Genomic DNA, 15,093 nt, shown 5'->3' on the forward strand with positions numbered 1-15,093 from the left:
TGTGAAGACGAAAAGAAAATGATTAGACCCTGCTGCAGATTGACTTAGAAGCTAAAATGCATCTAGGCAATTATGTGGGAAGAGGAGGCCATTCAGCCCTTCCAATCTGCATTATCATCATTTAATTTGTTCATTGCCAGCTGTCCACATTGGTTCTGTAACTTTTAATTTATTGTTGTTTCAGAAGGGTGTGATCATTTAAAATTTTATAATTGATTCCCTGGCATTGACAGTTTTATTTCAGAGTCGGAGCGAAAGTTCCAGAGTTTACTTTCTATTCACTTGTGAGATGGGGGCATTGCAGGCTGGGCCAGCATTTGTTGCCTGTCGCCAGTTTAACGATGCTCAGCACTATTCGCAACTCCTCAGTCCATGTTCAAATCGAACAGGATCTGGCCAATATCCAGGCTTGGACCTTCAAGTGACAAGTAACATTCACATCATACAAATGCCAAGTAATGACCATCTCCAATAAGAGACAATCTAACCATTACCTCTTGGCATTCAATGGTGTTACATGTAACAATGGTGTTACATCCCCCACATAGTAATCCTTGGGGTTACCATTGATCAGAAACTCAACTGGACTCACCACATAAACACAGTGGCTATAAGAGCAGGTCAGAGACTAGGCATAATGTGGCAAGAAACTCATCTCCTGACTCCCCAAAGCCTATTCACCATCTACAAGGCACAAGTCAGGAGTGTGATGGTGTACTCCTCACTTGCCTGGATGAGGGCAGCTCCAACAACACTCAAAAAGGTTGATACCATCCAGGACAAAGCAGCCCGTTTGATCAGCACCACATCCACAAACATCCACTCCCTCCACCATGGATGCTCAGTAGCTCCAGTGTGTACTATCCACAACATGTCCTGCAGAAATTCACTAAAGATCCTTAGACAGCACCTTCTAAACCCACAATCACTTTCATCTGAAAGTACAAGGGCAGCAGATACATGGGAACACCACCACTTACAAGTTCTCCTCCAAACCACTCCCCATCCTGACTCAGAAATATATCAGCTGTTCCTTCACTGTCACTGGGTCAAAATCCTGGAATTCCCTCCCTAACAGCTTTGTGGGTTTATCTGCAGCACAGGGACTACAATGGTTCAAGAAGGCAGCTCACCCCCACACTCTCAAGGGCAACTAGGGACGGGCAATAACTGCTGGCCCACCTAGCGACACCCACATTCTATGAAGTTATTTTGAAGACCATCATCTCAGGAGTGTTGTATTCGTGAATGTGGAGTATCTTACACCAACCCAAAAGCAAAATGCCACACATGCTGGAAGGTCTACGATAATCAGAAAATGTTGGGTGACTCAAATAGTCAGATGGCATCTGACAGATGGCCATGGGCTGAAACAGAGTTGAAGAGTGTGGTACTGGAAAAGCACAGCAGGTCAGGCAGCATCCAAGGAGCAGGAGAATCAACGTTTCAGGCATAAGCCCTTCATCGGGAATGAGGCTTGTGGGCCGAGGGGGCTGAGAGATAAATGGGAGGGGGGGTAGGGCTGGGGGGAAGGTAGCTGGGAATGTGATAGGTAGATGGAGGTGGGGGTAAAGGTGATAGGTCAGAGAGGAGGGTGGAGCAGATAGGTGGGAAGGAAGATAGACAAATAGGACAGGTCAAGAGGGCGGTGCCAAGTTGGAAGGATGGACTGCGATAAAGTGGGAGGAGGGGAAATGGGGAAACTGGTGAAATCCACGCCCTCCACCTCCTCCATGACATTTGTTTCCCTGGCCCCCAACGCCTTAGCTTCACCATGGACATCCAGTCACTGTACACATTTACCCACCATGACGATGGTCTCCAAGCCCTCTGTTTCTTCCTTTCACACCAACCCAACCAGTACCCCTCCACTGACACTCTCATTCACCTGGCTGAACTGGTCCTCACCCTCAACAATTTCCTCCAATCCTCCCACTTTCTTCAGATCAAAGGGGTAGCCATGGGCACTCGCATGGGCCCCAGCTATGTCTGTCTCTTAGTCAGGTGCGTGGAACAGTCCAATTTCCACAGTTACACCGGCACCATTCCCCACCTGTTCCTCCACTACATCGATGACTGCATCGGCACTACCTCGTGCTCCCACGAGGAGGTTAAGCAGTTCATCAACTGCACAACACCTTCCACTCTGACCCCAAGTTTACCTTAACTATCTCAGACACCTCCCTCCCCTCACACCTCCCTCCCCCTCCTGGACATCTCCACCTCCATTTCTGGTGACCGACTCAACACGAACATTCACTACAAACCCACTGACTCCTACAGCTACCTGGCCTACACCTCCTCTCATCCTACCTCTTAAAACGCTACCTCTTATTCCCAATTCCTCCACCTCCACCACATCTGCTCCCAGGAAGACCAATTCCACCAAAGAACATCCTAGATGACCTCCTTCTTCAAAGACCGCAATTTCCCCTCCCACGTGGTTGATGATGCCCTCCAACGCATCTCATCCTGCACCTCCACCCTCGAACCCCATCCCCCCAACCGCAACAAAGACAGAACCTCCTGGTCCTCACCTTCCACCCCACCAACCTCCGTATACATTGCATCATCTTTTGCCATTTCCGCCACCTCCAAACAAACCCCACCACAAGAGATATATTTCCCTCCCCATCCCTATCTGCTTTTTGGAGAGACCATTTCCTCCGCAACTCCCTTGTCAGGTCCACGCCCCCCACAAAACCACTCTCCCCTCATGGCACCTTCCCCTGCCACTGCAAGAGGTGTAAAACCAGCACCCACACCTCCCCCCTCACCTCCGTCCAAAGCCCCAAAGGATTCTTTCAACATCCAAGAGAAATTTACCTGCACTGCCACACACATCATTTACTGTATCCGTTGCACCCGATGTGGTCTCCTCTACATCGGGGAGACAGGACACCAACTTGCAGATCAATTCAGAGAACATCTCTGGGACACCCGCAGTAACTAACCCCACCACCCTGTGGCTGAACACTTTAACTCCCCCTCTCACTCTGCCAAGGACATGCAGGTCCAGGACCTCCTCCATCGCCAAACCCTATCCGCCCAACGCCTGAAGAAAAAACACCACATCTTCCACCTTGGGACCCTCCAACTACACAGGATCAATGTAGATTTCACTAGTTTCTCATTTCCCCTCTTCCCACCTTATCCCAGTCCCAACCTTCCAACTTGGCACCATCCTCTTGAACTGTCCTGACCTGTCCATCATCTTTCCCATCTATCCGCTCCACCCTCCTCTCCAATCTATCACCTTTCGCGTTCTCAGGTACCTTCCCCTGAGCCCCACCATCCCCCTACTATTTATCTCTCAGCCCGCTTGTACCACAAGCCTCATTCCTAATGAAGAGCTTATGCCCGAAACGTCGATTCTCCTGCTCCTCGGCTGCTGCCTGACCTGCTGTGCTTTTCCAGCACCACACTCTTCGACTCTGATCTCCAGCATCTGCAGTCCTCACTTTCTCCTAGCTGAAACAGAGACTCTGTTGCCATCTCCACAGACACTGGGACAAGCCAAAGAGGTTCCTGAGGCTGAATAGCTGACTCTCGGATCCTGTGCATTGAGACCCAGGACCCTGTGCCTCTGCACAGCCCCAGGGTCCGACTCACCAGAGAAGCTCTCCGTGATGTTCTGCTCAGAGTCTTGGGCAGGGGTGGACTCTCCAGCTGTAGCTTCTGCAGGAACTCCTCGGGTAGTCTGATATCCATCGGTAGAGAGAGCCTCTTGCTGAAGTCCTGATGGGTTGGAGAGCAGGGAGATACAAGGGGTAGACATCAAAGGGAGAGAAAGAAGACAGTCAGTTCAAGTGGGGCATAAACACCAATATTTAGTGAATGGGCAGTGAAGGAATGGAGATATATTTCCAAGTCGGGATGGGGGAGTGGCTTGGTGGAGAACTTGCAGTTGGTGGTGTTACCATGTATCTGCTGCTGCGTAATCTGCACATTCAATGTGGTGAGTGGGAGCTATCTCCTATGGGAAAGGGAGCGAGAATATGCTGATTGGATTAGGTGAAGAGTCTGGGGTAGGATCACAGGCATACGCCAGTCAGGCCAAATGGCCTGGTTTAAGCTGTGCTGCAAATTCTACACAATTCTCCTGCTGTAATACTAATCCAAACATTTCGAGTGAATTTCACCTTTGGCCTACGTTTGTTTAGTACCCATATCTCAGTAAACCATTTCATAGGAACATTATAGAAAAGTAAAAAAATAGGAACAGGAGTAGGCCATTCAAGCTTGCTCCACCATTCAATATGATCATGGCTGATCGTCCAACTCAGCCCCCTGTTGCCACTTTCTCCCTTAGGTCCTTTTAGCTCAAAGAGCTGCATCTAATTCCTTCTTGAAAACATCCAATGTTTTGGCCTCAACAGTTTCTTAAGGCAAAGAATTCCACAGGCTCCCCACTCTCTGGGTGAAGACATTTCTCCTCATCTCAGTCCTAAATGGCCTTCCCTGTGTCGTTAGATCATGACCCCCTGGTTCTTGACTCCGTGATCATCAGGAACACCCTTCTGGTATTTACCTGGTCTAGTTGGGTTTGAATTTTATAGGATTCTATAAGATTTAATCTAAGACCAAGTTACTTATAGGGCAATATTGGGACTGGTGACCAAATGTTTGGTCAAAAAGACAGGTTTTAACAAGCATCACTAATAAGGAGCTAGAAGGTAGAGATTTGGAGAGTGGGAGTTCAGAGCAGCTAAAGCCAACTGCACTGCAATTAAAATCAATTTGACACAAGAGGCCAAAATTTTGGCTATTTCAGAAGGCTGGTGGAAATTACAAAGATTGGGAGGATAGAAGCAGTAGAAGGGTTTTAAAACACAAATGGGAAGATTCAAATCAGATTGTGACTGGATCAGGAACCAATATAACTGAAAAGCAGGAGACAATGGGCGAATGGGACTTGCTGCCAGATAGATCACTCTGAAAGAATGTTTCAAAGGAGCTTGAGTTGTTAGATGGTGGATGATAGCCAAAAGACCATTGGAATATTCAAGATCATCAACACCGCTGTGCCCCCTGGGTCTTATTAACATCCCGTCTGGAGACAAGAGATTACATCATACCTCCATTGAGAACCTGCGCTGTCGGTGATTCCTATAACGCAGGGGATTTGGAGAATGGCCATCTTCTGATGTCACCTGGTCTGTGTGCACACTCAAGGTCAGTGGAAGATTCTCGTGTGCGATATCTAAATGAAGGGAAAAACAGGAATCAGTCATTTATTTGCCCGTGTCAAGATCACATTGTGATTCGAATTGGCACTGACACTAGGTGACGCTTTGTAAGCTCTCTACAGCAGATCTTATTCTCATGTTTCTGCACTTTTAAACCTCAATTCTAAGTCTGTAAAAATTAATAATAAAGTTCCATTAAATCTGCTTTGAACACCTCTTGTGCAGCCCTAACCTTGCTCTGTCTAAACACCCTATGGTCTGTATGCCCTTGTTTGCTGTGATCTGCTTGTACTGCTAGCAAATCAAAACTTTTCACTGTGCTTAGGTACACATGACAACAATAATTCAACAACAAATCAAATCAAATCAAGAGTCTTTTGCCTTTTCCGTAGTTTTGATTTTGGATCAAGATCGAAAAAGGACTCTTAAAAACTATGGATTATGGAAGAGATTACTGCACCTTTTAAAAGCAAATTATCAGCACTTGTTGCACTGCTCTTTGTTCAAATAGTGGCGGAACATGAATGGAGTATACGGCAGGCAAGCTGGAGCGGGGGATGTGCACAATCAGAGATTCAGCCAGCAACAAGTAGCTGATTGGTCTGTGCAGTGCTGGCAGTTTCCAGTGGACATAAGGAGCAAAAGTAGAATATTCGGCCCATTAAATCAGTTCCACCATTCAATGAAATCGTGACTGGTCTGATATTCCACAACTGTACTTTCCTGCCATTTGCCCTCCAAAACCCCCAATTTCATTACTGATTGGAAATTTAATGATTGAGCCTTGGCAGCCTCCTGTGATAAAGAATTTCACAGATTCACTACCCGTTGAGAGAGAAAGATCTTCAATTATAATGACTTTCTGCCTCTCATCAACAAGGTGATTGTGTTTGTGGATGTGAGCAAGATAGTCCAAAGTGTCCAGATCTCTGGAAATAGAGATACTGTCTCTGAAGTTAAACAAAAACTAAAATCTGATGAAAGTCCGTTTATCTTCCCTCACCAGTTTCAGTAAGCTTTATAAGCTGTGAACACTCGATCTGTGCCTCCTGCGAGCAAGTGAAAGTAACTGGAGATGAGAGATCAAGGATCTGCAAGGATACACAAGCCAGGAGGTTCATCTCAGCCAACCCTGTGGACCCAGACCATTCAACTGCCAGCCCAGTCTTTTCCTCCACCCGTAACACCAACACATTTTTGTGCCCGACTGTACACATGCAGAAGTAGTTTGTAAAAGGGTTAGAGTTTTAATGAGTAAAGTTGTATGTTGATGGTTCATAATTGTTTATCTGTGGTTAGAATCCACTTAGTTATAATAAATAATGCTCCTTGTTATGTACAGAAACCTAGTCAGTGCTTTCTGTTTAACTGTGGCTACAAAGACAGTTACATTGGGGAAATTTGTGTACTTTGATAAAACATTTTTACCATCTGTGATGATTCTGGGAATAGTGAGACTTTATTTCCAAAGTGTTACCCCAATGAGTCCTGATACCTTCTGGAACTTAACTACAGTCAGTTCTGATACAGTATGATAGCTCCATTCTCATGCGATCTCGTATTATGGGAAAATCGCACAATAGCTGCGCCATTAAAGTAATGGGGCTAGAATTGCATTATAACCAATACAGGTAAGGAAAGTTTTCATTCTGCAAATAATGGTCTAAATTCTTCAATCACGTTAAAGCCATTGAAGAAACACATGTTACAGCAGAACTTGATAAAAGCAAATTACTGCGGATGCTGGAATCTGAAACCAAAAGAGAAAACGCTGGAAAACCTCAGCAGGTCTGGCAGCATCTGTAAGGAAAGAAAAGAGCTGACGTTTTGAGTCTAACTGACCCTTTGACAGATGCTGCCAGACCTGCTGAGATTTTCCAGCATTTTCTCTTTTGGTTACAGCAGAACTGACTGTATTATTCAAATCTCTGCAGAGACAGATGGTTTTTAAAGAGAATTTCTATTTACTAGCTGAAAGAACATCACTTTTTTCCATTTTGAAGTTTTTACTGCAACAAATGACTACAAAAAGCACTATTGACTAAACATTGCTTTTCTTAAACAACTTATACCTTCAACCATAGAAAGTGACATTCCCCTTTTACGCTTATCACCCATCACACTCTCCACAGAATTGCAATCCTTTTAGCAAATAGTTTGCAGTTGATCCTGGCTTCAATGAATTCCTACGTCTCCACTTCACTGAATAGTAGTTTTGAGTGACTGTTTCCAGATTCTTGCCTCAGTTCTCAGAGGTTTTCTTGAATCCACCATCAGCTGTAAACCCCGATCTGAACATGCCAGGATGAATCTCCTGGAATCTTTAAATGCCTGTAGGATGCAATAGAAATCAAGTACCTGTGGATGCAGCTATGGTCAGTCACAAAGCCAATTAGTCTCTGTCCACCTGTGACCATCATAAACTTGTAGGAAAGTTTGTAACCTGATCTCAAAATAGCTTCCTCTACCCTTTTACTCACGATAATATGAAAAGAATAAACACTGTATTCAAAGAGAACTGATTAACTATTCTCGACTCAAGCTCCCTTTTACCTTAGATGTAAGTGGGCAGTTAAAAGCATAACTCTTTCTTAGGATATAAGGACTAAAAACAGAAGTGGGCCATTCAGCCCGTCGAGCCTGCTCCCCCATTCAGTACAATCATGGCTGATCTCATCTTGGCCTCGCCTCTACTTTCTTTCTCACACTCCATAATCCTTTAAACTTTTCAAGGTAAGGGGCAGAAGGTTTTGAGGAGATCAGAGAGTCATAGAGTCATAGAGATGGACAGCAGGCAAACAGACCTTTCAGTCCAACTTTTCCATGCCGACCAGGTATCCTAAACTAATCTAGTCCCGTTTGCCAGCATTTGGCCCATATCTCTCTAAACCCTTCCTATTCGCATACCCATCCAGATGCCTTTTAAATGTTGTTATAATGTAAGGAAGATGTTTTTCGCCCAGAGGGTGGTGGGAATCTAGAAGTCACTGTCAGTCAAGATAGTAAAGGCAGAAACTCCCATTACATTGAAGATGTGTTTAGATGTGCACTTGGGATGTTACAAGGCCATGGGCCAAGTGCTGGAAATGGAATGAGAATAGTAGGTGATTGTTTTTGATAGACACAGATGTGATGAGCTGAAGGGCCCTTTACCTGTGCTGTCAATCTTTATGACTCTATTACTAATTAAAAATCTGTACATCACCTCCTTAACTTACTCAAAATCCCAGCATCCTCCACACTCTGGGGTAGTGAACTCCTCAGACCCTTTGGACAAGGGGTCCTACTCAACCCCATAGCCTAAAACAATGACCTTACATTCCAAATTGCTCCACATGGGCTAACATCTTTGCTAAAATCTAATACCTTTTACTTTGGAGAGTTCAGGATCCATTTACTGGAAATTGGGGGAACTACAGCCTCTGTCTCAAAATATAAGTACCTAGCACCATCTTCTCAGTGAAACAATTTAAACTTTCCAATGATCTCGAACAATCAAACTATCAGGTGGACTACAGAACAAGTGACCCATGTCCACTATCAGGCAGACTGCACAACAGGTGACTGATCCATCCTAATTTTAAAGATATGGTCCCAAAAATAATTTGTTTATGAACATCGTAACAATGAAACCACAATATCAACTATAGTGGTAACAAACTGCTTGCTGCACATTGATATGTAAACAAAAAAGAATCACAAAAAATTAAAGCTACCAATCGCATCCCTCACTCCTATCTTTGGAATGAGATGATAAATTAAGTCCCAGCTCCCTCCTCATATGATTTCCACAACACTGTTCCAGAATGAGGCAGGGGTTTCTACCCCATGTCTTGGCCAATATATCTGCCCTCCGATCAATATCTCTGCAAAGTAGATTATCTGATTGTTGTCACATCTCGTACAAGTGGGAAATGCCTTTGGTTTGATGGCTGGATCGTCACACTCTAATGTTTATTTGTTTCTCCATACATTACATACAGAACCAAACTGCTGCAGGGACTGTATATGTATATAAAGATATTTTTATAAATAAAGTAAATTTTTGAAATTAGAAAAAAATAGTGAGTGAACTTCAATAAAGCATTTCATTAGTTGTGGGACATCCTGAGTTGGTATAAACGTTAAAAATGTAAGTCTTCCTTTTACAAATTAAAAAAGCAGTGCTTTACCCAAAGAGGATTTTCATCTAGGTTATAGAAACCACAGGGTACAGGGGTGCGATGACAGACACATCACCAGGGAGTTACCTAAGATCGCAGCCTTCACTGAATGAAATCAGAGAGCTTAAAGATACCACAAGTTTAAGGCAAAATGGAGATGGAGTTATTCATTAGCAACTACTGCTGTAAATGGCTGTGATTAATTTTATTCACATAATTTGCATTAGGTATCACAGAATCCTTACAGTGCAAATAGAGGTCATCAGCCCAACAAGTCTGCACTGACCCTCCAAACAGCATCCCACCCAGACTCATAACCCTACACTTGGCATTGCTAGTCCACCTAACTTGCAAGCTACAAGGCAATTTATTTTGACCAGTACACCTAACCTGTATATCTTTGGACTGTGTGGGAAGAAACTGGAGCACTCAGTGGTAACACACATAGACGCAGGAATAACACGCAAACTCCACACAGACAGTTGTCCAAGGTTGGAATCGAACCCAGATCTCTGGTACTGTGAGACAGCAGTGCTAACCACTGTGCCACCATGTCACCCTAAGTAATTGTCCTCCATTGGCTACATTTTGGTGGAAAGATGATCCTGATTCCTACCTTTATTCTCCAGAGTTTATAGAAAACTCAGTGAAACTTACAAAACTATTACAGGGCTCAACAAGAGGGATGTTGGCTCTGCCTGGCCGGGAGGTCTAGAACCATTGGACACAGTTGTGGAATAAAGGGGAGGCCATTTAAGACTGAGGAAGAATTTCTTCAGCCAGAGAGTGGGGAATCTTTTGACTTCTGTAACCCAGTGGGATGTGAAGGCTCAATTATTAAATAAGATGAAAATTGTGATTGATAAATTTCTCGCTCCTGAGCATAGTGGTTCAATGGTTAACATTGCTGTCTCACAGCATCAGGGACTCATGTTCAACTCCACCCTTGGTCGTCTGTCTGTGTGGAGTTTGCATGTTCTCCCTCTGTTTGTATGTGTTTCTTCTGAGTACTCCAGTTTCCTCCCACTGACTGAAGATGTACAGGTTAGAATGGATTGGCCATGCTAAGTTGCCCATAGCATCCAGGGATGTCCAGGTAGGTGGGTTAGCCATGGGAAATACAGGGTTCCAGGGTCTCTGGAGGGTCAATTTGGACTTGATGGACTGAATGGCATGCTTCAATAGTGTAGGAATTCTGTGATGTAGAGGTATGGGAATATGGCATTGATGTGGATGATCAGCCATGATCTAAAATGTTAGAGTGGGCTTGAGGGGCTGAATGGTCTCCTCCTACTCCTATGTTACTACTAGGAGACTCTATTTACTGTAGCTTCCGTCATGACACTTTTCCAGTTAGTGAATTGAAAGCAGAAGACTCACCCTCACCTCTCTCTCACCAATTGATAATTTTGTGTCAATATTAACTCTGCATAATGCTCACAATGTTCAATTTATTTGAGCATGCATTTTGGAAACTCATTCAATTCCTAAGTGCCATTAATTACTTCTGGTTTTACAGACACAAGAGGAATCCTATAAGGATGGCAGAATTCATTGCTATTAATAGATTGTAGCACTCGACAGATGTGATTGTTTTTCACCTACGCCACAGCATCTCACTGTTTATTCAGTGGGCAAATCATGTTGTAATCAGAGACAAATTGCACTATTAACTGGCTACGCTCGCTCTTTACATTAGCTGAACTGATAAATGAGAAGCTAGAAACTAAGTCATCTGACTGTATTAGCACATAGAACAGAAGAGCCAGCTTTGAGGAAGCAATTTATTAAGTACGCGCAGGTCATTTTTGGACACAAAGTTCCATGGTCCTTTGTGCGAAGCAATGTATCCCAGTTCTGAACCATCTCTTGAAAAAGCACAGATCCAAATTTTAGGTTCCACCCCAACATTAGAAGGGCGCCAAAGAAAGTATTTGCTCCTATATTAAAAACATATTAAATCTCTCAACATAATTACAAATCACTTTGATGCGCTGAGGCCACCATTTCTAGATAGGCAAATACAACAATCCCCTGGAAAAATTCAAAATCTCACTGCAATAAGATGTCACAGTAACTAATCTATTACTGAATAGGGAGCCATTCATACCACTTCTGTGATGATTCTATCAAACTCCCATTGGAACACAGCCAATAACATTCCATTTTGCTATAGTAGGAGCGTCTATAACCTAATGACAGTGGTGTACCTGGCGTGGGGTGTGGGGGGTTGTATTCTTGTGCCTGAGGAAGAAGCTGTATTAGTGAGTTTTGAGAAGATTTGTAGCTCAGGTTGAGGTTCTGGATGTAGGTTTGCTCGCTGAGCTGGAAGGTTCATTTTCAGATGTTTCGTCACCATAGTAGATTATAACTTCAGTGAGCCAGGCTTCATCCAAAGGCTCACTGAAGTTGTTACCTAGCTCAGCTCAGTGAGCAAACCTACATCCAAGAAGCTGTATGTTCAAGTTTCACTCCAGAGACCTAAGCAAAGATAGTTCAGGCTGACCCTTCAGTGTAGTTCTGAGGAACTGTGGTCTTGTGAATGAGACATTACATCAAGACCCCATCTGTCCTCTTGGCTGAGCCTGAACTACCATAGAATCATCGAAGCCCTACAGTGTAGAAGCAGGCAATTTGGCCCATCAAGTCCATACTGACCCATCTCAACTAGATCCACCCCCTTGCCCTATCCATGTAACCTGCATTTCCCATGGCCAATCCACTTAGCCTGCACATCCATGGACACTACGGACAATTTAGCATTGCCAATCCACCTAACTCCCCACATTATCCTAAGGTACTCTCTTGGAGAAGAGTTTTCCAAGGTATCCCAGGCACTAGTTATTCCTCAACCCATATTATTTTAAGAAATATATTTGTTATGACATTCCTATTTACAGGAGCTTTCTGTGTGCATGCTAGCTGCAGTTATTTCTATCTTAGAACAGTGACTATACTTCAAAAGTGTTTCATTGACAGTAAAGAGCTATTGAACATCCTCTTGAGGTCATGGAAGATACTAAAGTGATGCAATGTTTCATTTGAATGTAGTGAATTATAAAATACTGTTGTTACCCAAGTAGTCTTTCTGCTCTCCCTGCCCTCAGTTGAGTGAAGTAGCAACCTGAACCAGTAGCTTCTTGTTATAATAGTTTAGCTAAAGGATCCCATGGCATTCTTCAAAGATGGCTAAGGAACAGAGACCATTCCCCATCATCAGCTCAGCACTTCCCCCTCAATCACCAAAAGGTGTGTGTGAGACATTTTGAGGTGCTTCTGAGATTTTTATTCTTTTCATGAATATGGGTATTGTTAGTTAGGACACTAACTAACCATCTCTAATTCCCCTTAAGAAGTTGGTGAGCTGCCTTGTAAAAACATTGTGGACTATAAGATATCGTTACAACCACAAGGTCGTTAGGGAGGGAATTCCAGGACCCTGACCCAGTGACACTGAAGAGATAGTGATATATTTCCAAGTCAGGATGGGGAGTGGCTTGGAGGGAAACTTGCAGATGGCGGTGTTCCCATGTATCTGCTGCCTTTGTCCTAATAGATGATCATATGTTTAACAACTGCTATTGAAGCAAATGTGGTGAGTTGCTCTACTGTGACAGTTTTCTGAAGTGCTTTTTAAAGGCTTCTTTTCATTATCATCCTCAAGAAGATCCGAAGTTTAGATGCAAATATAGATCCTCATCTCCTTTTCTCATTAACATAACTTAATCCCAAACTCAGGATCTTAATGCAGGACTAATGTCTGCTATTAGGTTAATAATCACACAACACCAGGTTACAATCCAACAGATTTATTTGAAAGCACTAGCTTTCGGAGTACTGCTCTTTCATCAGGTACCTGATGAAGGAACAGCTCTATGAAAGTTAGTGCTTCCAAATAAACTTGTTGGACTATAACCTGGTGTTGTGTGATTTTTAACTTTGTCCACCCCAGTCCAACACCGGCTCCTCTGCATTACTTCCCCAACTAGAACAATTTGCCATTTTCCAATTCAATGTCCTAGAGACCTCTCTGTCAATCCACATTAATATTGCGACCAGCTGTATACATTGACACACACTCAGGAGTTAGAACCGTGAGAACATAGAAATTAGGAGGGAGTATTGGCCATTCAGTCCCTTTGAGCCTACTCCACCATTTGATACAATCATGGCTGATCTAAGTGTGGCCTCAACTTCATCTTTCTGTCCACTCCATATATCCTTTACTACCCTATCAGTCAACAATCTGTCCAATTCAGTCTTGACTATATTCAATAGCCTAGCCTCCGCTGATCTCTGATTAGAAAATTCCAAAGACTTATAACCCTATAAGAGAAAATACATTCTCATAATCTCCGACCTAAGTAGGAGACTCCTTCACTTTAAATCATATCTCCTCGTTCTGGATTCCCCCACCAGAGGAAACACCCATGCAGCATCTCCCCATCATTATTTTAAACGTTTCAATAAGATCACTTTTCATTCTTCGAAATTTCAGTAGAAGAGTACAGACCTGTACTTTCAAGACAATTCCACATATCAGTCAACTGAATTCTGCAGCTTTCAGTAGAGAAAAACTAATTGCAGTGCTTCAGATGTAGTCTCACAAAACCTTGTTACTTTTAAATTCCATCTCTCTCTCTCTCTCTCTAGCGTATAAACATGTTAACATGAAGAAGTTCAGATTTTCTCATATTATTCTCCATCTGCCAAATTTACTTTATCTTATCCAAAAACCCTCTTATCCAGACACATTATGTCTGTTGATGTTAGTTAGCTATTCAGGTTGGATATATTCCTGAGGGTATCACCAAATGACCTCCTGCCTCTGACCACCATTGCTGCCCACCCAACATGAAGACTCCTAGCCCCACCTCCCCCACTAACTAGGAAGAGAAAGTACCTAATTATACATTTTAATGGTCCTGGGATACCAATCAAACAGCCTTTCAATGCGTCTAATATCTTTCTATGCAATATATCAAAATGTTATAATCCTCTTTGGGCACTTAAGTGGAAATATCCCAAGTTCCTGTCATTTTTCACACTGCTGTGGGTTAGATTGAAATGGAGGTTTTCAGGGAACTGTACTCCACCCACCTACCACATCAGTGACTTGTTTTGACAACCTGTGGGGGAGGCATTACAATTTAACTTTTTTAAATGTAGAGAAGGCTGATTTAGCTAAGTATATTAATTCAATATTTTAACTTGTCTTTGAGAGGAGGAGGATAGTAACAACTCCACAGGCTTTGGACTTGTTAGAGCTCAAATGTGCTTGAGCACCATCTTAGATAAGAAAGAGGACATTTTGACCAATTATATCCATGCTAGCTCTTTGTAAAAGGTACCCAATTAGTCTCATTGCCTTACACTTTCTCCAGAGCTCTGCAATACCTAGTGCCTTGTGTTTATCAATTCCCTATCCTTTAACACGCTAGCTAAGAAATGTGTTGCCTTATTGCCCTATTGGTTAATTTGCCAATGGCCAAATATCCATGGTTTCTAGTTCCCAACCCTTCTACCAAGGAAAACAGCTTCACACTTCTTTCATTCCCTTGCATCTTCTTCATGTTTCTGACCCCTCTCACATTGCCCCTGAGTCTTCTCTACTCTAAATAAAAAAGTCCCAGTCTCTTATCAAATTCCTCTCAATGTAATTTTGGTGGAGCCATTAATCATGAAGATGTTCCAGCTTCCATGAAATACCATAAGGAACAGATGTGGTAACCCAAGCCACT

General features: G+C 43.2%; 1 protein-coding gene across 3 annotated transcripts in view; it reads right to left on the bottom strand.

Annotated features, from left to right (window-relative positions):
• Positions 1 to 15,093, bottom strand: part of LOC122563048 (cyclin-dependent kinase 18-like) — a 150,525-nt gene that overhangs the window by 91,947 nt on the left and 43,485 nt on the right. For all 3 annotated transcript variants that reach the window (XM_087973461.1, XM_043716381.2, XM_043716382.2), the window contains 2 exons: positions 5,079 to 5,203; positions 3,613 to 3,738 (listed from right to left, as the gene is read on the bottom strand). In XM_087973461.1, the coding sequence (XP_087829587.1) occupies positions 3,613 to 3,738; positions 5,079 to 5,084 (132 nt within the window). In that variant the 5' untranslated portion in view covers positions 5,085 to 5,203. The remainder of the gene's footprint in view (positions 1 to 3,612; positions 3,739 to 5,078; positions 5,204 to 15,093) is intronic.

The sequence above is a fragment of the Chiloscyllium plagiosum genome, unplaced genomic scaffold (assembly GCF_037043375.1).
Source record: "Chiloscyllium plagiosum isolate Xiang-an unplaced genomic scaffold, Cpla_swu_hap1 HiC_scaffold_26, whole genome shotgun sequence".
NCBI lineage: Eukaryota > Metazoa > Chordata > Chondrichthyes > Orectolobiformes > Hemiscylliidae > Chiloscyllium > Chiloscyllium plagiosum.